At 37.9% G+C, this 22,953-nt stretch overlaps 2 protein-coding genes and 1 non-coding gene across 3 annotated transcripts; 2 read left to right on the top strand and 1 right to left on the bottom strand.

Moving 5' to 3' along the window:
- Positions 1-118: 118 nt before the first annotated feature.
- LOC6568797 (sine oculis-binding protein homolog B) lies at positions 119-18,748 on the bottom strand. Its single transcript, XM_043215265.1, has 4 exons — positions 18,709-18,748; positions 16,721-16,896; positions 3,610-4,066; positions 119-2,460 (listed from the first exon to the last, which is right to left on the bottom strand). Exons 1-4 carry the CDS (start codon positions 18,731-18,733, stop codon positions 326-328), a joined length of 2,793 nt encoding a protein of 930 aa, XP_043071200.1. The 5' UTR covers positions 18,734-18,748; the 3' UTR covers positions 119-325.
- A 2,851-nt stretch (positions 18,749-21,599) lies between these two features.
- Positions 21,600-21,671, top strand: Trnaw-cca. Its single transcript has one exon. It is a non-coding gene; the product is annotated as a tRNA-Trp (tRNA).
- An 829-nt stretch (positions 21,672-22,500) lies between these two features.
- Positions 22,501-22,945, top strand: LOC6568799 (LYR motif-containing protein 2). The gene is made up of 2 exons (XM_001994951.3): positions 22,501-22,624; positions 22,688-22,945. Exons 1-2 carry the CDS (start codon positions 22,586-22,588, stop codon positions 22,925-22,927), a joined length of 279 nt encoding a protein of 92 aa, XP_001994987.1. The 5' UTR covers positions 22,501-22,585; the 3' UTR covers positions 22,928-22,945.
- Positions 22,946-22,953: the final 8 nt, after the last annotated feature.

Here is a 22,953-nt window from a genome sequence, read left to right as displayed (position 1 = left end):
CCCAAAAGGAACTTTTAATTTGATGCAGTTCTGTTATCACTTTGTACCGAATACGAAAAAATGTTATTTCGACAATACTAATAATTGTTATTTATTGCAAACACTGCACCTTTTGATGTTGTAAATACATAATTTAATAATTTATTCATTCAATTAAATTCAAATTTCGCCCGCACTATGTGCTACTACATTTTATTATAATTATTAAAAGTATTTTTAAGTCAGCACGCACACTTTTTTTTAATATTTATATAAATATATACTACTATTTTTTATAGAGGGCTACTACTAATGCTACTACTTTAGTACGTTTTCTTTGCTTAGCCTAATTACTACTTTTTTTAGCTTTAGCACTGTTGTTGCTGTTCATATTGCACACGTCTTCGTCTTCCTGCTTGCTGTTATGGCTGCTGCTGCCCGCGCTGTTACTGTTATTGTTGTTGTGCGTCTCGACTGTGGCCATTTTCTGAAAATCACAATCGATAATTCGCTTGCGTTTGCGCAACGGTCGACTACATTCCGCTGCCGCAGCACTGCTGCTGTTATTGTTGCTGCTGCTGTTATTGCTGTTGCCGCTGTTATTGGTGTTGCTGCTATTATTGCTGCTGTTGTTGCTGCTGTTATTGCTGTTGCTGCCCCCCGATGTGGGCGATGTGGGCGTGGTCTCTTTGGTCTGGATTAGTGTGCGTTTGCTTTGTAGTCGCGTTATCTTCAGTATGGGCAGCTTTTGTGTCGTCGCCTCCACCGCGTCCGCCGCCTCTGGCAACACGATACAGTGCGTCGTCTCCAACGAATCAGCAGTGGGCGATTGCGATTGCGATTCCGATGTCGATGCCGATGGCGATGCTGATGGTGATGGCGTTGTCCTCGCTGGCGTTGTCTTTGGTATGGATTGCAGCTCCTCCTCCTGCTCCTGCTCTCGCTCCCGCTCGTGCTCCGGCTCCGGTTCTGGCTCCACTTCGAGCTTTTGCTTTTGTTTCAGCTCCTGCTCCTGCTTCAGCTTCTGCTCCTTCTCCTCTTGCTGCTCGCTCTCCCGCTCCTCCTCTAGCTCTCCCTCGTCCTGTTCCCTCGCCCCCTGCTCCACCTGCTCCTCTGGCTTGGCCTTACTGCAGTCAAGTGGCTCTTGGTGCTCCTCCTCTGCCGTCCTGCGCTGCTCCTCGTAATGCTTGCGCTGCTCCGGCGTCAAGTGCGCCTTGTAAAAATCCACAATGGGCAATGGTATGGGTATTGGTATGGGCAGCGGTATTATAATCGGATATGGCACCATCACCGTAACCGGTGGTGCCGCACCCAACAGTGCACCCAGTGCTCCTTGCAACTCCGGCAACTGTGGCAACTGCGGCTGCTGTGGAAATTGAAGCTGTGGTGGTGCTGCAAAGTGGCCACCAAAGCCACGCGGCAACATGCCGTGAGGTGGTGCAAGAAATGGATGTGGTGGTGGTGGATGTGCTGCTGCTGCTGCGGATCGTGCGCCGAAAGGATGCACCACATGCAACCCATTTGGAGGTGTGGCAAAGTAGCTGGCTGGCAAACTGGTGGGCGGTCGACCCAGTGGTGGAGGATGCTGCTGCTGTGGCGGATGTTGCTGCTGGGCATGTTGCTGCTGGGCATTTTGCTGCTGGGCATGTGGCAGCTGAGCATGATGTTGCTGCTGCTGCTGCTCCTGCATGGGTGATAGCGGTGGCAGTGGCACGCTGCTGCTGGCAAAGTCAACGCTGAGTGGAGCCGACGGTGATTGCTGCTGCTGCTGTTGTTGTTGTTGCTGCTTCTGTAGCAGACTGGCAACGGTCTCGGAGCCAACGGCACGATGAGAACGCTTGCGGCGGCCTGGTTTCGAGGCACTCAGTCCATGCTGGCGTTGCAACTGTTGTGCAGATGCAGTTGGAGCGGAGACGGGCGCAGAGATGGGCGTCTTTTGGGCCAGCAACTTGGAGGCGGGTGCCACTGAGATCAGAGGTTTGCTGGGCGGCGTTAAACATGGCGAGCTGCGCTTCGAGGCGGTTGTTGCAGCTGCTGCTGCAACTGTTGCACTAACTGCTCCAGTTGGACCCGGCGACACCGATATTGTGGACGCAGGCGAGGCGGAGCGACTGCGACAATTGCGCAACCAGAGATCGGGCGTTATCAGTGCTGCCTTGTCGTTGTCCAGTCCCTGGTCGCGCAGATGGGGATTCATGTCGAGATGCGCCTGCGTCTCGTTGCAGAAGATCTGCATCTTGTACTGATTGAGACACTTCTCCGAGCAGAACTGCAGCTGCGAAGCCCCATCCTGGAAGTCCACATAGCTCACGGCGTGCCGTACGTGCTTGCACCAGTCGCATGTCTTAGCCTTCTTGAAGGACGCCCGACGGCTCTGCCCGAAACAGGACTCGGAACAGTAACGTGGTCCATCGCTGCTGGTCAGATAATCCGGTGCATTCTCCGCAATAGGTCGATGACACCAGCAACAGTTGTTGTAGTCTGCAAAATTAATCAAAGCTCATTTTGAATATCTCTAAGTGTGCTTGGTGTGTGCATGGTTTTTAGTTGGGTTTCAGCATTTTGGGTATCATTAGAAATTTCCCAGTTTTACATCAATATTTCAATATCTATTTTATAATTTTGCTATCATTCATTTCATTTTGTGCTTCACGAGTCCACTAATTTGATTATGGATTTCATTTAACTACAGCTCTATTCAATGCCTGCTTCCTCTTTCGTGCAGCATATCCATAAAACAAAAAAAATCCTTTAACTTTCACTTAGCTGCCTGTTACCCAGTAGTCTGCCCTTTGCCCCCTTTCTGCTGCAGAATCAACCCTTCGCTTACCGCATTCATTCACTGAATATTTGGTATTAATTTTTTTTAAAAACTTGTAAGCCATATTTGGGTCTTAATGAATCTGTTATTCGATAATGCAGCAAAATCGAGCAGCAGCCGAAAACCAACAACAACAAAAAAATCTGTTAAACCCAACCAGTTGATGCCAAAGCTAGCAAAGTTTCAAAGCTGTCTGCCTGCATAATGACTGACTAGCTACTGGCTGCTGGGTTAAAGGCGGTTGGAGGGGTGGAGGGATTCAGGCGAGTGCTGCACCCATGCCGGGCACAAGTCGAACTTATCAAGTTGCAACAAATATCAATAACAACAGCAGCAATAGCAACGAAAGCAGCAGCGTTGAGGCAACAGAATTTTTGATTTTGATTCTGATTTTTGGCTCTACAGCTATCAAGTTGTCCAGCTAAATAAGCTGCAGCCATCAAAGGGCTACAAACTTAGGCTTTGATTGACTTGTGCTGTCTGGGCAGAAGACCTATTTGAGCATATATATTTTGGAAGATACATTTAATATACTTGTGAACAGAAAAAGGGCAACGCTGGTTAGGCAAAGAAAAACCCTGTCCTGGATAAACAACAATTGCAATAGTGGTTTTAAAAAGTAGTTAATGTTCTTGTTCTGTTTACAATTGCAATCTAAAGAAGAAATTGATGTAGTTATCCTTGACTTTATATAATAAGATTTAGCTACGATAGTAATAAATACAGTTATTTTGATAGCTACTAAAAGGAGAGTGTGTGAAAGCAGGGTATATGCTAGTCAAGCATAGCTGATTGGCTTCAGCACTCACCTATTTTCTCCTCGGCATGCGATGTTGTCGCAGTCGGTTTGCCAATTGAGTGGGGACTCTTGGAGTCATCCTCGCGGGAGCTGCGTGTATCGTGATCCGAGGGTGTTGTCGTATTGCTGTGACAGTTCAAATTGCTCGACTTGCGATTGTTGCTGTTGCTGTTACTGCTACTATTGTTGTTGTTGTTGCTGTTGCTATTGTTGTTGTTATTGTTGTTATTGTAGGCTAAAGTGCTGCTGCGGCTGCTGCGCAAATAACTGCGATGTTGCTGCTGTTGTTGTTGTTGTTGCTGCTGCTGTTGTTGTTGTTGCTGTTGCTGGTGTTGCGTTGCCACTGCGACAGCAGCAGCACTTTGTAGCAATCGGGATGTCTTTGCCGTTAGGTCGAGTCGATCCACATCGACGCCATCGAAGCCATACCAGCCGAGCAACTCGTTCATTGTATGCTGCGCGAATTCCTGGAACGAAATGATAACCGAAACAGAAACAGAATCAGAAACAGAAGCAGTTGCCAAAAGATTAACTCATCGTTTTTGTTCCTTTTTTGATAGGCATGCCAATGATATAAGGTGACGGACGCAATTCAGCCGAATGCTGACACAGTTTCAGTTACGACAATCGCACAAAAAATGCAAAAAATAAAGAAAAGGAAGAATGCTCTCACTGAAAGTGCTCGACTAGGGGATACCCTAAGCACAAGTCCTCGATTTTAAAAATAACCTGATGAAAAATTCGTTTTTCGTTTCTTTGCTTGACTAATGTTCTACAGATAATTATATTAATGTCAAGGTATATTCAAACTCAATTAGAAGGCTATAAAAATGTATATATTTAAAGTATAGCTTATATAATTATCCGTAATTGATTTTGATCGATAACCATAACGATATAGTTATCGTTTATATTAAATAAACTGAACCGAGAATCTATGTTTTACAGCTCTTCTAGTTTCTCAGATCTGAGAGGCAAATGAAAAATGCTCGAAAATTCTTCCTTCTGTTGCCAACTTTAGCACAACCTTTTTTTAGGCCATTTTCAAAGGGCTGAGCGTATGGAAATAGTCAGCCAAAAGTGGCTCGTGTCATTCAATAGCCGCCTGACAACATTCTCACATTTTTGGCACATCGACAGATAGTTAAGAGGCAGGCAGGCAGCTGAACGAGTATCTTGTGGCAACATAATACTCCCTAGCTAGCTCTTAACGCTATCTACATGCAACATTGCTGCTGCAGGTGCAACTCAGTGAGCCGCATAATCGTAACTCCTACTTCTTGTTGCATGCAACCGCATTATGTTGCCCTTGCGGTAGCAGCTTAATAATAAGCATATATTCTTGCAGCACATGATATTTAAATGGGTATTAAATATATATAGCATTTATTAATTATCTGATAAGAGTGCGAGCAACATTTAAAAGTTGTAGACAATAAAATAATAAAAGGAAATCCGAATAGTTTAAGATAGAAAGTTGCATTTGGATAAAAGTTAATAATATTTCCGCTGTGTTCCTCATCAATCAATCAAGCAATCTTCATAGATGGATGATATAAATTATTATTATAAGTGTTCTTAATGACTTAAGCTTCAAATAATAAACAAAAACCAAATTTCACTTTCACTTTCTCTAACAAAAAGATATCATATTATAAATATAACTTTATATTTGCTTGACTGACTTAGCTCTCTCTCTCTCTCTCTTTCTTTCTGTAATCAAAACGAATCTTTTCACAAGATCAATTATGATTTTAACTTTATACAATTGAATTTATTTTATATTTTTTTAAAAGTAGCAAAAAACAATAGAATTCATCGGAATTAGTTTAGCAAAAATTTAGCTTTCTCTGCTCAAAAAAAAAAACATTTTTTAAAGTTATGTGCAATTTATCATATATAAATATATTATTATATTATATATATTTTCTTTAGCAATAAATTGTACAAATGGACAAATGGAATGGCTTTTCGGACGTTAAATAGAAAATATATTAATTGGTAATTGAAGCATTTGTGCATTTCAAATTGCTTTTTAAAATTGTTTAAATGTGTAATAATGTTGCGTAAAGCGTTGTGGAATGAATTATGGCTAAATTTGTAATTAATAACTTTGATGAAACTTGCCGAAACACACACACACACAAGTGTGTTACACACACTCGCATAAGCATATCAATTAACACACACAAAAATAAAGTTTATCATGGAAGGACGGAGTGTGGGGGACAGGAAGGCATTGACTAGTTTTTTTTTGGGGTATATGGATAACATTTGCAGGCATAATCCTTTAAGTCGTTTATGTTGCTGTTGTTGTTGTTGTTGTTGTTGCATGCTCTTCTTTGCAATGGGATATGTGCCTTTTGCCAGCTGCAGTTCACCAACCCTCAACCCTTCCCCCTTTCTCAGATGCTGTGCTTGATATTGATATGCATCGAGGGTGTGCGAGTGTGTGCGAGTGTGTGTGTGTGTGTATGAGAGTTGCCTTTTTGCATACAATACTCTTTTAAAATTCAACAACAATGTGTGCCACACAAAAGCAAGATCAGAGTCGGAGTTGGAGTTGAAGTTGGAGTCGAAGTTCTTTGCGGCTTTTAAAGTTTGTTTGGGTTTTCGTTTCTCGTTTCTTGAAATGAAACAAACCAAAATGATATATCTACATGAATGTATGTGTGTGTGTGTGTGTGTGTGTGCTCTGTATGGATATACGTAAATTTCACACAAGGCTACGCAGCAACTGCATTAAGACATATCAAATTACATTGAAATTCTCATATTCAAAGTCGTCGTCGATGTTGTTTTCATTGTTGCTGTTGTTGTTGTTGTTGCTGACTGCAACAGTCAAATAAGGCGGGACAGAACTAAGGACAGTGGCGTTACCGAAAGGGGGCCTGCAGCGAAAAGGGTGATTCATTGCAAAAGATATAGAAAATATCCTTTGTATATTTTAAAACAATATATGGAATATTTTTACTGATTATTTATTCAAAGAAGAAGAATACAAATTATAATTTTTAAAATAATTTTTCAATCAGCTGTACTTTTTATATTATTTCACATTTTTATACCCTTTTTTCTGAAATCCATATTTGGCATAACTGATAAAATGATAAATTAACTTTTACTTACTAGTAAAGTAAGTTTAAGGAACTCCCTCTCTATCTACTCGCCACTGTGCCCCTTCTACATTTACTGGGAACATTTTTGGTGCTTCTGAGGAATGCTTCAAATAAATTACTCATACGACATGTGTAAAATGTTGACACAGTCGTTGACAGTTTGAATGCGACAAGACAAGCTAACAAAACAACCACATGCAATTTAAGGGCGTGGCAAACGACAAGATTTTTGGGCAAAATCTCGCATTTGCCAAATGCCACAGAAATTGTGAAATAATTATAGGTTGCCAAAGCGACGGAACGACCGACTGAATGAATGAATGAATCACAAGTTGTGAAATCTATGCCAATGCCTTGTGACTTGACTGATTTGCGACTTGCTAACTAACTGCTGCCCAATAAGCAGCTTGGCATTTGTCATGCGATACATCGCCGGACACTGGACACTGGACACTGGACAGTGGACACTCTCTGCCCACTGTACGCACAGTGGGATAAAGCGGACGCTGCCAACTTGATGACACAGCGCAAGCCGTCTAATCAGCGGCTGTAAGTCTGTCTGCCCCAAAGTCTTGCAACGTCTTGAAAAAGATCACACGCTCGCTTGGCTCTCAGCCCTCGGCCATAATTTTGCCCCCCCCCCCCCCCTGGCCAAGCCGCTCTCTCTCTCTCTCTCTCTCTCTCTCTCTTAGCCAAGTGGCACACTGTGAGAAATGTGAGTTTATTTGTAAGAGGTGCAAATGTAAATTAAACAATATTGATTTGTTTATAAATCACAATATAAATGATAAATAAATGAAAAAGAATTTTGTTGTTAACCGAAATGTGACAAGATTTACTCTTTGATTTATGTAAGATTATTCTGAGTGTAAAATTGACTGGTTTTGTTTGTCTCGCTGACTGTGTAGAGTATTAACAATTCGCACGATAAAAATCTTGTGACTGGCTGCAAGGCATATCGATTACACGCCTCAGGTGCGACCTCGACTGTGGTGGAGGTTTATTGCAGTGGACGGGGAAGCTGGCCGGCGGAGGAGGCGGGCGGTAGGCGGACTGGAGGGGCTTACTTATAGGCAAAGGAGACGCACGCCCGTCCGTCTCAAGTTCAGTTTGGTTCAGTTCGCAGTCCAAGTCCAACTGTGCGGTAATCGGAGGCGCATTTGCTGTTAGCTCTTTTTTTTTTGTTGTAAGCATATCATTTCTACCTTATGATACCTACTCGCTCCCTCTCTCTCTCGCTCTCTCTCTCTCCCTCTCTGTCTCTATAGCTGCCACAGTAGCTCTATCTCGCTCTTAGTGTGCTCTGGTGTCTCTTTTTGTTGTTGGATTTTTAATATCATTTGACTGTTAATTTATGTTTGGTTTTTAATTTCTGATTTGTGCGTTCGTTTTGGAGCTCAGCTGCGTTGCCTGCAGATGAGGGGAACCGGCTAAGTGGGAGAGGGATGAGGGGCAATCGGGGGTCTTGGGCAGCCTCCCGACATTTAAACTTGCGCTCATTGCAAGCAGCTGAAATTCTAAACCGAAATGCGAATAAAAATCAATTAATTAAAAAATGAAATTCTATGCCTTTTTCAGTCTGTTATTGTTGTTCTTGTCATTATGGAGTTGAAGTTGAAGTTGGACTTTTTGTCTGGTTTGTCATGGCTGAAATGGCTGCTGAATTTACTCGTTTACCCTTTTCCCATTCTTGCAATCATTTCCCCATATACTCCTATATATATACACATATATTTTTCAAATTCCATTTAAATTATTGCTCAAAGTGTCTGACAGATACAGTTGGCAATTGCCAGCATTCTTTACGCTTCCCGTTCTCCCCTCTGCTGTCTGTTAAATTTCGCAAAAAATCTCATTTTACAAAAACATATCAAATTTTCGTTTTTATTATGAATCTCACAAATGAACTGGAGCCGACTTGATGAGTGTTTTTTTTTCGTTTTTTTTTTTTGTGAGTCCAGATCCAAGTTGCAGCCAGTTCCCGTTTCGAGAGCCACTTCGACGATTGTCAAGAACCACTGCATACACTGAGCGAAAAGCTTGAGTTGGATGGCTGCTTGGATTTAAGCAGTGTTGTCTTCAAAATATGTGATTTTAATAAGATATTTTAATTGATTCAAGTTTTAGGCAAACGAATAATGCTGAGTTCTTTATCAAATTTTATCATATATCATACAAATATTTATACTCATGAAATCAGATCGTATATTCACATTTTATCCGGCACAGTACACTCTTTGGATAAATTTGTCAAAGTACTTATCACATTAAATCACCTTTTCATATCTTATCAATGTCGGAAAACACTGCAGTTATTTTCATAGATATATTTATATTTTACTTATATTTTTTCCAGCATCTGATGAAGCTATCTTGTGATATTAAATCCCCATTGGTATTCGCTTCTCATATATACAAAGACATAAATTTAAATTTTACCTTTACCTCTTTTTCATATTAATATTCCATCCAGATCAGTATTCACTTCTCATATATAGACAGCTATATTTATATTCATAGCATTCATATATGATAGCTATATTTATATTGAATAGCAGCTCCTTTTTGCACCTCATCTATTTGGGTAGTTAGTTGAGGTTCTAGTCATAGTTATAGCCAACTGAAATAGCTTGGCTGATGGCTGATGGCTGTTGGCTGCTTGCTGGCTGCTAGCTGCTTGTGTTATGCGAGTCGGCCACATTAATACATGTCTACGGTTACTCAAAAAGAAACCTAATAGAATAATGTAAAGTATACGCTGGCAATGGCTAACGACGGAGACGATGGGCAACCCAATACGCTTATAATAACTCACCCTGAACCCAGCAGTAGTAAACTGAACTCACAGCTCAACTGAGAGCTGTTCTTGTTGTTGTTGTTGTTGGTGCTAGAAACTAAAACGAGCTAAACCAAGCTGCAACACAGAGCCGAGCCAACTAGAGATGGAGATGGAGACGTAGTCGGGCCAAATCCAATTCAGCTCTCAGTCACCACCACCACCAACACCACCCAAAAAAAAAAAACACAAAAAAAGAAGAAGAAAAAAGACAAAAAATGAAAATAACAGCAACAACAATAACAAATTCTAGAATTACGCTAGTTTTCTCAACGGTAAGGCACACACACACACACACACACACAAATACATAAACATATATGTGTGTGTGTCGTGCACAAAGTCAGTCGGTTTTTAGTTTGTTGTAATCGAATATCGATAGCTCGGGATTGAATGACGCGCGTCCTTCTTTTGAATTCTTACATGACATACTTGTGAGTCTCTGTCTCGCTCTCTCTCTCTCTCTCTCTCTCTCTCAGTGTATATATATTACTGTGTGTGAATTTTCAGTTTTCCTCATGTCTTGTTTTGCAACTTAATATTTTATTTCATTTAAATGTGTGTGTGTGTGTACATCAGATATGGGTTGACTCTCTATACAGACATATACATAGAAATACACATATATATATCTATATAGAACTGTATATATATATACATATATAGGATTGTTACTGTGCACATAGATGTGTATTGTGTTACAATGACCTTTTTGCTTTTGAGAAGAGTGGGTTAAAATTGCGCATACTACAAGAGACTATACGTATTTGTATAGAGGAAAGAAGAGAAAAGAAAAGAATATAAAAAGTTTACTAAAAGAATTAGACAAATGGAAATAGTTTCAATTTAGTAAGTCAAGCAAACACTTTTAAGATGTCGCCCAAATCATTGTATTTCACATAAAGTTCACTTTGCTCCTCATTTCTATTTTTCTCCTGATCATGGAAACAAAGAGGAAGGGACTGCGGCATTGAGAGTGCGCCAAAGAGAGAGGGTATGAGACATAGGAATTAAGAGACTGAGTAATCGAGAGAAAAAGGGAGAAAGTGCAAGTGAGAAGGAGAGATAGTAATAAAGAGAGTCAGACAACCAGAGTGTGAGCAGAGGGAGAAATTGAAACAGAGAGAGAGAGAGAGAGTAGAATTGATAGAGTAAGAGAGAGAGAGAGAGTAAGAGAGAGAGAGTGAGAGAAAGAGAGTGAGAGAGAGAGAGAGAGAGAGAGAGAGCGAGAGAGAGAGAGAGAGAGAGAGCGAGAGAGAGAGAGAGAGAGCGAGCGAGAGAGAGCAAGAGAGAGAGAGCGAGAGAGAGAGAGAGAGAGAGAGAGAGAGAGATAGAGAGAGAGAGAGAGCGAGAGAGAGAAAGAGAGAGAGATAGAGATAGAGGTGGAAAGAGGGCGACACGGAGTGATGAACTGTTAGAGAGAGATGATAAGGAAGAGAGTGAGACGGCGATATATGGAAATTGAGAAAGAGTAAAAAATATATCTGATATGAGAGGATGAAATAGAGAAATAGTAAGTCATATTAAGATTAAAATAATTATTAATTTATATATTTTACAAAATGTATAAAAATCACTGAATAAACATCAAACTGTGTAGGCCTTACTTGAACTCATGAGAATCGAGTAGAAGGGCAGTTTTGTTTTTAAATTAAATGAAGTGCAGAAAAGGTATATAAGCACTTTGTATGCATTATATTGTTTTAGCCGAGAGCCATATAGAGTTGCAGCCATGTTAATTTGCCGTTCTATGTCGTATTTGTGTATTGACAACACTCGACTCTCTTATGCCTTTTTTAGCCATGTCTTTGTGCACTTCTCCACTCGCAGAACACACTCAAGTCTCGACTCACAAAAAAGGTCTCTCGTTGCAAGTGGCTGATGGCATTGGTGGCATCAATGCAGCAGCTGCACTCGAGCGCCATCTGATGCATGGTGGCGTCAACAGCAGCAACAGCAGGTCAGGATAGGTCATACATACATACAAGCATGAGGAAAGGAGACTTGGTTTATGGTTGTGGAAAGGGATTCTTTTATTCACGTGTCCTGCATAATGTCGCCCACTCAGTGGCTCAAATTAGTTTGAAATTATTTTAATTTGATCTCTCGCTCTAACTAACTAGCGCCACCTGTCGTGTAGGAGTTGGTAGCTTCGTGCTGATGCTGCCTGCACAGGGTGCCTCATGTTACATTCCTATCCCTTTCTCTCTGTCACTCTCACTCTCTCTCTCTCTCGCACTCTCTCAGCTGCATTTGCTGGTGTTTTCCTCTAGAATTTATCATATTCTATTTTGTTTGTAATTCAATCTGAAACGCTGTTATTAAAGTTCTGTTGCTGCCGCGTCATTTGATCTATATGCCTAGGCACACACCCCCATACACACACCTCCCCCCCACCCCCCACACACACCCCACTCTGAATGGCTGCTAGGCCAGCGTTGTCATTGTGTGTTTGTAACTCAATCCAACTGCTTTCTGCACTAGCTCAACATGCAGAAGGTTATAACTCCGATGGATGTATAGAAAATTGTGCGTGTGGCCAAGTGGCAAGCAAATAGTAACTGCAAGGAATGACATCCATATATATATATATGTATATATTGTAAAACAGGACACCAAGATGGAATAACTCTACATAAAAACAGTTATCGAAAATATTTGTATTTAACTTTTCTAGAAGTGATTTAATGATTTTATGCGCTAGAAACTGAATTTCAGATTTAAATTTAGAATTATTCGACAGCTTAAACCTTGATTAAAAGGCCCAGGACTTTCAAATTCTTTTCAAAGTATTAACCGATCCCTACAAGCACTTGTAAGACGTCAAACCATAACTAAAAATGTATTCCTTTTGAAAATCTGATAAATTTTGAGTAAGTTTATGTGTCCAAATTTGAATGCAGTTTTAATCTAGAATCCAAAACATTATGGAAAATATATTCCAAACATAAGTCAGTTCGATAGTTTTGGGAATGGGAATAGTGGGTAGATTGTGAACCAATTCGCAAAGTGTCGAATAACCTTTTAGGGTGATTAAAGCATAGTCCATCTATTATTATGGTCGCATGTGAGCTAATGCGTACTGAGGCTTGAATAACAACTGTTCTATTTGTCAATATCATTTATGACGCCCACAAGCAGTTATTAATTTCATTCAGTACAATATGGGTCTCCACCTTAGCCTTTGGCCTAAAACACAAACGTGCTAAATTTATCATGATTCGACTTGCATGCGAGGGCTGTCAGACAAGTTATGCTATGTTTAAGCTATCGAGAAATAGGAAAACTTTCGCACTATAAAATCATCGATTCAAGTGAATTGAAGTATATTAAAATGTGTTCTACTCGAAATCAATTAATATATTTATTAGATTATTTAAAAGAGAGAGAATAAATATTAATACCTAAAAATCTTTAGTTAGGAGATAATTATACTGCAACTTTAAAATTTGCAGTTTTGAATTAAACACAAATTGAAAATGATAACAAATAAAACTTGTTTTTTGTAGTTTTGTTAATGTTCAAATTCAGAATCTACCCAATAATGTGTGTCTTGTTCATTGGCTCCTTTCGTTCGCGCACATCCTTTTGAGACGTTGGAACGTTTGTTTCGGTTTCGGTTTCGGTTCGGTTCGGTATCGGTTTGGTTTGGTTTGGGACGGACTGGCGAGGGAGGACAGAGGACAGACGGCGCGACGCTGTCATAAAGCGGAAACCTTGAAGCGTATCGTCTTACAAAAGTCCTATCGAATTGCACCCATGAGGCGCGTTAATGTTGTATTTGTTGTTTGTTTGTTGTTGTTTTCATTATTATTGTTGGGCTGTAATTATGCTGTCTGTTTTCTGGCTTGCGTTTCTCTTTCTCTTTCCCCTTTTTTTGTTGCTTCTCTCCATTAATTTTGCTGTTGCTTGGTTTGCAGCAAATGCAGCTTATAATTATGGCCCGCTGATTGAGCCAGGTAAAAATAAAGCGGTTAAATTTCAATATTTTTAATTGATACTTTTTATATACAGAAAGTGTTGCATACTTTCTGGGGTAACTGTTGGGTGTCAGTTTGTGTGTGCGTATAATGTGGATAATGGGTTGACATTTTGAAAGCATCCATTAAAATATTAATTATAAATTGTTGCATTTTTAATAGCAAATATCTAATTAATATTTTTTTATTTTTTTATAATAAAATAATCATACTTATTATAATAAATCATTGTACTTTTAATCGTAAGGAACAATATTAAAATGTTTATTTCATGTTTATAACTAAAGTATCAGATAGTATAATCCATTTGATGTATAAAATATTAGTAATATTTGTGTTCTATATGAATATTTGAATTATGATGTTAATCTAATACTGGCCGCTAAATTACTTAAGATTTTTTTTACTTAAACACACAAATTATAAGTTTCCTAGCTTTATTCCCTGAAACGCCCACTTCAACGGCATTCAAGCAAAGTTGCAGACCCAAGATCAATCTCAAGCAAGTAAGAAAACTCTCGCCGAGAGAGCTCGACTAGCAGATACCCTTTACCTTTACGTCTTGTATACAAGCCAATATAGATATAAAGAAGCTATCCAGCTGATATCTTTACAAATAATAAAAATAATCAATGTCCATTTACGTCTCGGAAGCGTAGGAAGTTGTAGATAAAATAAATAGTAATCTTGAAAACTTGTGTTCCAAATTTGAAGCCTCTACATTGTTTATAGTCTCCGAGAAAGACTTGCTGTACAGACGGACATGGCTATAACGACTCGTCTGTTCACCCAGAACCAGAATTCCTTTAGTCTGCCACATGCATTCACACAGTTTCGGCATACCCCTTTCTGTCCGCTTTCAATTGGTTTAGGGTATTAAAAAAAAAACCCCGAACCCAATCCCAAACGCAGCTCATTCATTATAATAATTTTTCTGTTTAATAATATCATTGCGCTCAACTGCAAGCCAGCGGCTACAATTTCAATTTACCGATCCGATTACACGTGCAACAACAACAACAACAAAAATGTTGTGAGACCGCCGTCATCGTTGTTGTTGTTGTTGTTGTCATTCTCGCGGGTCTCTGGCATTAAATTAATTTTGCTCATTTGGCGAAAAACTCACACAGAGCAAAAAATAATAACAGAAGAAGAAGAAGAAGAGAGAGAAGTGGAGGGGAGAGCAGCGCACAAACGGGGTAATGGGCAAAACGAGGTAAGAAGAGACACTGAGACGGAGACCCAGAGCGTGGGAGAGTAGGAGAGAGAGAGAGAGAGAGAGAGAGACTGAGATAGAGGCAGAGGCAGGCAGTCTGCGTCTATTTGCACACCCACACACAGACACACACACATACACACGCACTCGTTCGCTCACTCGTTAAAATGATTATAAAAATATATCAATATAAAATTACCAACGCTGCTTCGGTTTACAGTTAACTCTCTGCACAGTGTTGGCGTAATCGTAATTGCTCGACTACAACCTCGCCGTCGACGTCGCTGCCAGCTGCGCTTACCCACCTCTCCAACCTTTCGTCTATGCACAAAACTGCAGGCAGAGGTAGAGAATCCTAAGCGCAAAAATGTTTCTGTTAATTCTCTGTTATGGTAATCTAAAACTAGCCTGGGTTGGTTAGGGGAGGGGGTTGGAGCTGAGGGGGTTGCTGTGGGGCTTTGGTCAGAGTTAGAAGTGAAGTTATCATTGCTGTTGCATAGTTTCCACACTTTGAAATGTGCTCATCATCAAAACTGTAATTGAAACTCGGCATTTGAATTCTGGGGACTTAGTTTAGGATTTTCTTGTAGTAAGAGTTCGAGTTTGAAGATATAATTTTTGTGTAATTCATACATCTCTGGCTAGCCTTAAACGTATTCAGATTATCATATTTATATTGTGGTAACTTGAAACTAATAAGTTTTTTGAAATTGATGAAAAATTGTGTGTTTTATTTGAGCATAAAATACATGCATCTTTTTAGATAAATGTAATAAATCCATTTGAATAATGAGCATTGCTAATTTGTTGTCATTTGTTTGACATTTAGAACGCAGACAATAAATCATAACGCGACCCTCAAAAATAGCAGTGAGGGACTCGATCAAAACGTGATTCCAGCTCCAATTGGTTTTTGATTCTGCTTATCGAAAATCTTAGCGAAATGAAAAACATTAATTCTCCTGAACGAGGTGAGATATTTCTACCTGTAAAATACTCTATTTTCAGCATGTGAATTGAAATTTAGATGATTATTTGAGATAGATAATCTGTTTTCAGCTTACAGTGTAAGTTGTAACGTTAAAAAAGTGAAAAATGTAATATCATCTATAATAAAATTTGTTGGTAAATTTCAATAAGCGATTTTCCACTCAAGCTTGATGAAAGTCTTACAAATGCTTCATATTATGTCAAGCTATTTTAATACATAATAAATGTGTCTTATCTTTAATATAATCAACTTTCACAATAGTATAAAACAAACTTTATTTGTTGCTTTCATAATTTAAAAAAATATATTAAATTTTCCAATTTATGAGTGATCATAAACAAACAAAATTTCAATAGCTAAAAAACCAACCAATACTGGGAAAATGATAAAAATGAAATGAATTTTAAAATAAATGTAAACACCGACAAGTAAATATAACCTTTCAGTTTTCTCTGATTACATATTAATATTTGAATTCAACCTCACATTCGGCACGTTTGAAATCGCAGCCAAAAATAAACCATAAATAACCAATAATAAAAAATCAACAGAAAAAAACGGAGAAAATTCAACTGCAATAAGAAAATTTCAAATGAAAAAAACATATGTATTTTAATTTGCTGAATGTTTTGCCATTTTTCTTGCGTTTTCTTTTAAACGCACATTTTGCTGGCTTTTATTTTAGCAAATTTTGTATTTTCTTTTTTTTTGGTTTTTCTTTTTGTTTGTGTTTTGTTTTTGCATCCTTGTTATTGAATACTATTTAAAACCGATGTGCAGACAGAAGTCATTAATTATAATTGTGTGTGTGAGTTTTTTTTTCGTGTTGTTGTAGCTTTGCCAACAATTAATGTTTAAAGGTGAGAATTACGTGAACGCAACTTTGTATCTAAATACTTGCAACTATACATGTGTGTGTGTGTGTGTGTGTGTGTGTGTTTCTGCATCTGTGAGTCTGTTTTTCATTCATAAAACGTACCTTTATCTCATCGCTGGGCAGCTCCTTTTTGATCTGAACAACGCCGCCGCCGGCCACATTTGGTGGCACAACGCTTGCGGCAGCTGCCACATTGCCTTCGCGCGAATTCGATGGTGATGTTTTGGCCGACATTGTTAACGGTTTGCCGTTTTTTTTGATTGGTTTTTTGTTGTTAACTGAAACGCGAAAGATTTTGATTTCGATTATAAATTTATCAATTGACGACTGTTATTGTGGAAATTTATCATTAATTATGAAATATTTAAGAAATGTATCTTTGAGTTGCACCAGAGGCAAAAATGATATGTATGTCTGCTGAGCTTGCACGACTCTCTAAAAATGGCAGCTAAAAAGTTTTGCAAGACACAAAAATTTCCATAGCAATAATTCCCTAACACTCTAGTCATGAATGAATGTTGAATAGGCAGCTATTATATTTCTAATTGTAGTTTTTACTAGAATATGGGCATTTTTGGGGTCACCGATTTTTCTCATTTACAGTGTGGCGATCAATCATCGAAGGGGTTGCGTCTTCCATATTTGTTACTTGGGCAAAATCATTTGCTATACACGCCTTCCTAATGCCGCCTCCTACATATATACTCGTATATTTTTTGTGTTTTTATTTTGAGGGCATAATTAATTACAGCGTCTTCTTAATTTTCACAGAGCGCTTCGTTTGCCGCTTCTGATGAATGTTTGTAGATGTAGCTGTAGCTGTAGCTGTGTATCTGTATCTGTATCTGTGTATCTGTATCTGTGTATCTGTATATGTGTATCTGTATCTGTAGCTGTATGCTTTGCATATTGTTTCGCATCCATTGGATACGCACGCAAGCAGACGGCGGTGTATTTATATACCAACAGAGTGTAGCTGTATCTGTGCTTAGTACACACACACACACACACACACATATATATATATATATATATATATATATATATATGTATATGTATCCGTATCTGTAGCTGTGTGTGTGAGCGTGTTTGGTTCGCGCGCACTTTGGTGTCTTGTAATTCAATACCCCATACGAAACGTTACCACCTATCGCATAACACAGCAATACTAATACAGATACAGATACAGATACAAGAGCAACAACAAATACGAAAATACAAATTACAAATTACAATAACAAATCCACAGAAAACAAGAGCCAAGTGGATTTTGTGGTATGTAGAAATGTATTTTGCCTTAACGCGCCCAGCAAGAATACAAAAAAAAAAAAACAACAAAAAAATCAAAAATTAAAAGAACTTTTAGCGCGCACTTTGAATTTGGAAGACTTGAATTTGAAACGGGTGATGTGAAAAGGGTTTGATCAAAGGGTTAACTGTAATAGAACACAATAGCAGCTATTTTATATATATTTAGATTATATATAGCAGAAAGTAACAGTATTTGAATTCTGATGTAGTGTTTCAAATTGTTCAAAATTCATTTCAAAACTAGCATACATCAGCATCTATTATTATATTTATTACTCAGTTCAATTTGTTACTTAATAAACTAAATTTCATATAAGCGAATTAATATCAATTTCGGCTAAATCAAGTTCTCTATCTTGACAAACTGGCACTCTTTCGAATACAACAATAACAACAACAACAAAAACAAAAACAATCCAAGGCAACTTCATTATCCATCAGATAATATATCATATACATTTTCATTTTGAATTGTTCACACCATAAATATATATATCACTTTTCATTTTACATATTTGTTTATTAATTCTTAAAGAGGCTGCTGAATTTTATACACATTCGGTTTTTAATGCGATTTCTTTTGTTGATCTTTATGAAAATTCTGGGTTTTTTTTTTTTTTTTTTTTTTTGTTTTTGGCTCACTGAAAACATTTTAATTTTGCGTCGCATTGTTTTCAATATTGCTTTGTTTGTAGTTGTGCATTCTTTTTATTATTTTCGAAAATTATTTTAAAATGGATATTTACAGCTCAAGGAGTTTTATTATTTATTGTGACTACTTTGTGGTATATCTGAGAACCGCATTCTCTCAAGTATTTCAATTTTTTTTGTATTTTTTTTTGGTTTTGGTTTTTCTGGTTATTCACTTGTAGATGAAAAAATTTCCAATGCAGCGCTTGTCCAATATATATTCCAAAAATAGCTTTATATTTTCGACATGATGTATATTTTTATGTGTACGGCCGTTTCTCACTCACAATTGCCTTTCTTTTCGTATTATTTTTTTCGTTTTTTCTTTTTGATTTGATTTTTCCGCTTTACAACAAACAACGAAACCGAACGTCAAGGAAAACCATGCCCAATGCTCATTTTCATTTTCACTTTTCACATGCACATCTGAATACGAATACGAATACGAATACGAAAACGATTACGAATTCGTGTTTACGAACTCAATTCTGAGACTCTCTGTGTGTGTGTGTGTTTAATTTTTTCGAAACGATTTTGAGATTTTCGTTTGCGATTCTCTCGTTCTTCGTTCGCCTTTTGCTTGTCTCACTTCTCGTTCGCTGCCAACCGTCGACGTCCGCACGCGGCCGCGTTTCATCAACGTTTGACGCTGGCGGCCACTGCCATGTGAATTTTACTTGAGCGACGTTCGAACACCCGCACAGTGGGACCAACTGCTCAATAACTGTGCACAGATCCCATTTATACAACAACACATTGGCTATGAGTATAAGTCGGTGAATAATGACTTAACTAAAGGACATGGCAAACAGCGTTTTTTAAAAAGAATTCCATGTAATAATAATAATAATAATAATAATAATAATAATAATAATAATAATTTTAATATTATACAATTCAATATTTTTTTCTTTGCTTTTGATTTACTTTAAGAACTTGTCTAAGTTTACAATTAATTCAAATTGATCTTCCTATACGCTGATTCTTTCACTAAATTCAAAGATATTCCGAGTTCTTTCTAAAGCTTAATTCCATTGCATTTTATAGAGACTGGTTCCACTGTGCAGTGCAAAGCGCCGTTCTTCTTGTTGTGCTTGGTGTGCTCTGCTGGCCTCTGCTGCGTATGCGCAGCTGTGGGTCCCCAGTCCAGTCCAAGTGGCTGCTGCTGCTGCTGCTTGATGACGTATGTGGTGGCAACTTCTGCAACCCCCCTTCTGCATGCAGCGCCCCTTTTCGTTGCACACTTTGATGAGTCAAAGTTGGGCGCTGAGGCGGCTAAGAAGATTTATCCATCTCATGAAAACGAAAACGAAACTGTCTCAATTTAGTCTCTCTATCTCTTTGCCACTGTCTGCCTCTCTCTCCCTCTGTTGCACTCTCTCTCTCTCTTTCTCTCTCTCTCTCTCTTTCTCTGTGTGCACCACACTGCTGCTGCTGCATATTTTCATTTTATTGTGGTGGATGCAACTCGTGGACTATAAATAAATTGCATCGTGTGGCTGCTGCATGTTTACCTGCTCGATTCGTATTTGAGTATTTGTGGCCCGCCTTTGTTTGTTTGTACTTTTTTCGAAAATTTATTATTGTGTTATGTCTAATTTGCTTTAATTTATTCAAAATTGTTTGCAAGTGCGGCATTGCACCGAGTTAAACGCACTTGAAACGAACAGACACACACAGCTAAGGAATCCAAATTTCTTATTAATGGCGAAATTCAAGTTATCTCAAAAATGTTTCATATGTTTTATAGAGGCCAACGGCTATCAATTGTTGGTCAAACGCATTTTTTGAGCTTAATTTGAAATATATTGGGTAAGAATTTTGGCATTTAAGGTTGATCCATTTTAAAATTGTTAAAAATTGAAGACTAAAGTAAGTTATTAAAATATTTATGTAAAATTAAATAACGAATAGGATATTACACTTTAGTATAGACTTTAGTTAATAATTAAAAATGAATCAATATAAAATTATTACAACATTTAAATAAAAGACAGTAAGAGATAAGAATATTATATTAAGATTGGCAAATATTTGAATTAAACATTTCACCTGCTATTCGATTTTAGTTACTCAACGCTAAGATTTAAAAATCTATTCAGCTTTTTATAATCATAATTGCTATTCAGTTTTAATAACTCAACTCTAAGATATAAACATATATTCTCTTGTATAATTTTAAGATTTTAATAAGAGTTTAGTTAACAATTAAAAGTGATTCATTGTAAAAGCTGACAGAATCAATCAGTTGCATTCCACACGGATGGGTCACTTGGTTTAGGGTCTTTGTCATCTAGTTGGCTGGTTGGCTGCCAATATTATTGGTAACGCGACATGCTTATGGCATGTGGCAAAACAGCTGGCAACAAGCCGTAAAAGACGTTGGCTATTTGTGCATTTACCACTCTGTAACGTGTACTATATTGAACGGTGCCAGTCGTCGCCCTTAATATCGGCGTGCCTGGAACTAATTGGTGAAGATAGTGCCAACTAAATGCTACTACTAACTTGAGGCTGTTTATTGCCTGTTCTGTTTATTATATTATTCAAACTAAATTGAGTGTTTAAATAGCACATCATAATCAACAAGAAGACAAAGCAGCTGGCGTGTCAATTAAATGAACACAATGCAGCTAAATATAAGATGAATTAAGCATTCAAACAATTTGTTTGATGAAATAAATAATATGTCTCTCGCTATGCAAGTGCCAAACTAAATACTTATATATACTTACTTATTATATCTGAAATATATATAGGATATACAGCTGACTAATGAAAATCGTGACAGCCGTTGAAAATTGCATTTCAATCTCTAATTGCGTTTTGTGTCTATGTCGAAAAACAAATAAAAACATAAGAAATTCTTGTTTTGTTGTCATTTGTTGTTGTTAATGATACTCGCCGTGCATTTCAATTAAGCATACAATTGCTTAAAACAATCAACTTTTGCTGCCACTTGGCGCAAGATCGTTCATATGACTCCGTGGCGCAACGGTAGCGCGTCTGACTCCAGATCAGAAGGTTGCGTGTTCAAATCACGTCGGGGTCAAAATATGAGAAAGTGTAAACTCATTTTTACATATTTTTTAAAATTATTTTACATATATTTTTATATACTTGCTGCTCATATTTAACCTAGGAAATTATCTAATCAAGCAAAAATAATCATAAAAAATGCTTTATAGTGTTTAAAATATATGCGATATTGTTGTTTATTTCCTACATATATTTTATGATTATTTTGCATATGTTTCCTACACCTGCAACGCATTATAAACAAATAAAATTATCTAATCATTCTTACATCTTTTTCAAATTATTCTGCAATACACATTTGCCAAAGTAAATTATTGCATTGACTAAATATTGCTTAATAAATGGTAAAAATATGTGCAATAAATAAATAAAGCCCACATTTACTATGCTGTCTATAATAAAAGTTGTTCTTTGATAGCTTTTCATAATATAATATCAATTGCCAACTCTTCAAAGAGCACTAAATATAATTAAGAGCTTGTGAAAGACTATCTTTTTTTGTATTCGAATTAGTTGGCGGCTGAAAACCGGCAAAAATATAAAAATAATTTGCTTTGATTTATGTTCTCTTTCATAAAGCCTTTATGCCTTCTTTTCTAATGATTTTTGATGAACAAAACTGATAAGTGAAATTATAAGTATATTTTCATTTACCAAACTTATATTTATTGGCTATTCAATTTATTTCTCTTCCTTTTTAAGATATTTCTGTTGCCAACGTTATAAAAGAGAGTCAGAGAGAGAGAGAGAGAGAGAGTAAGCGCTCTCTCGCTCTTCAACCTAAAGAGCGCGTCAGCTGCTAGCAAAACAAAAAACAGCTGTTGTCACAATCAGCTGCTTCTGACAGCTGCAAAGAAATCAACCAAGTAAAAAACTAAAAAGCAAACTCGAAAATAATTGAAATCGTAAACAAAGAGAGATGCTATAATGTCCAAATTACCCAAAGCAGCGCTTAGTCTAAAGCAGGTGAGCAGTGAGAGAATGTGATAAAATTAAATGAATTAATCACCAAATTGCTGTTCCGCACAGTTCATGCTGCGCCAGGAGGTGCTCAAATTGTATAGGGAAATCTGGAGAGCTACTCGCCTCGTGCCCGATAAGCACAGTCAGCGTGAGCTGCGTGACTGGGCACGACACGATTTCAATTTGAATCGCGGGCAGAGCGACGAAGTCGCCATCAAAATGCTGCTGCAAAGCGGCAGACGCAGCTTAAACGAGCTGCAGACCAGCCTCCAATTGAGTGGCACCAAATCAAATGCGGCAAAGTGAGCAAAACAAAAGGTTGAATCTTTCTT

This window comes from Drosophila grimshawi, unplaced genomic scaffold (genome assembly GCF_018153295.1).
Source record: "Drosophila grimshawi isolate 15287-2541.00 unplaced genomic scaffold, ASM1815329v1 contig_1367, whole genome shotgun sequence".
Lineage (NCBI taxonomy): Eukaryota > Metazoa > Arthropoda > Insecta > Diptera > Drosophilidae > Drosophila > Drosophila grimshawi.
Note: the sequence above shows the minus strand (reverse complement) of the source record. Positions and strands in the feature narration are given on the sequence as shown.

Bases quoted from the DNA above. Each gene is read 5' to 3' on its own strand.
- LOC6568799 (XM_001994951.3), top strand. From the start codon at position 22,586: ATGTCCAAATTACCCAAAGCAGCGCTTAGTCTAAAGCAG. The intron at 22,625-22,687 runs GTGAGCAGTGAG...TGTTCCGCACAG, and splicing joins CAGCGCTTAGTCTAAAGCAG to TTCATGCTGCGCCAGGAGGT.
- LOC6568797 (XM_043215265.1), bottom strand. From the start codon at position 18,733: ATGCGGTTCTCAGATATACCACAAA. The intron at 4,067-16,720 runs GTACGTTTTATG...ATTTCGTTCCAG, and splicing joins TGCCCAGCGATGAGATAAAG to GAATTCGCGCAGCATACAAT. The intron at 2,461-3,609 runs GTGAGTGCTGAA...TTAATTTTGCAG, and splicing joins GCATGCCGAGGAGAAAATAG to ACTACAACAACTGTTGCTGG.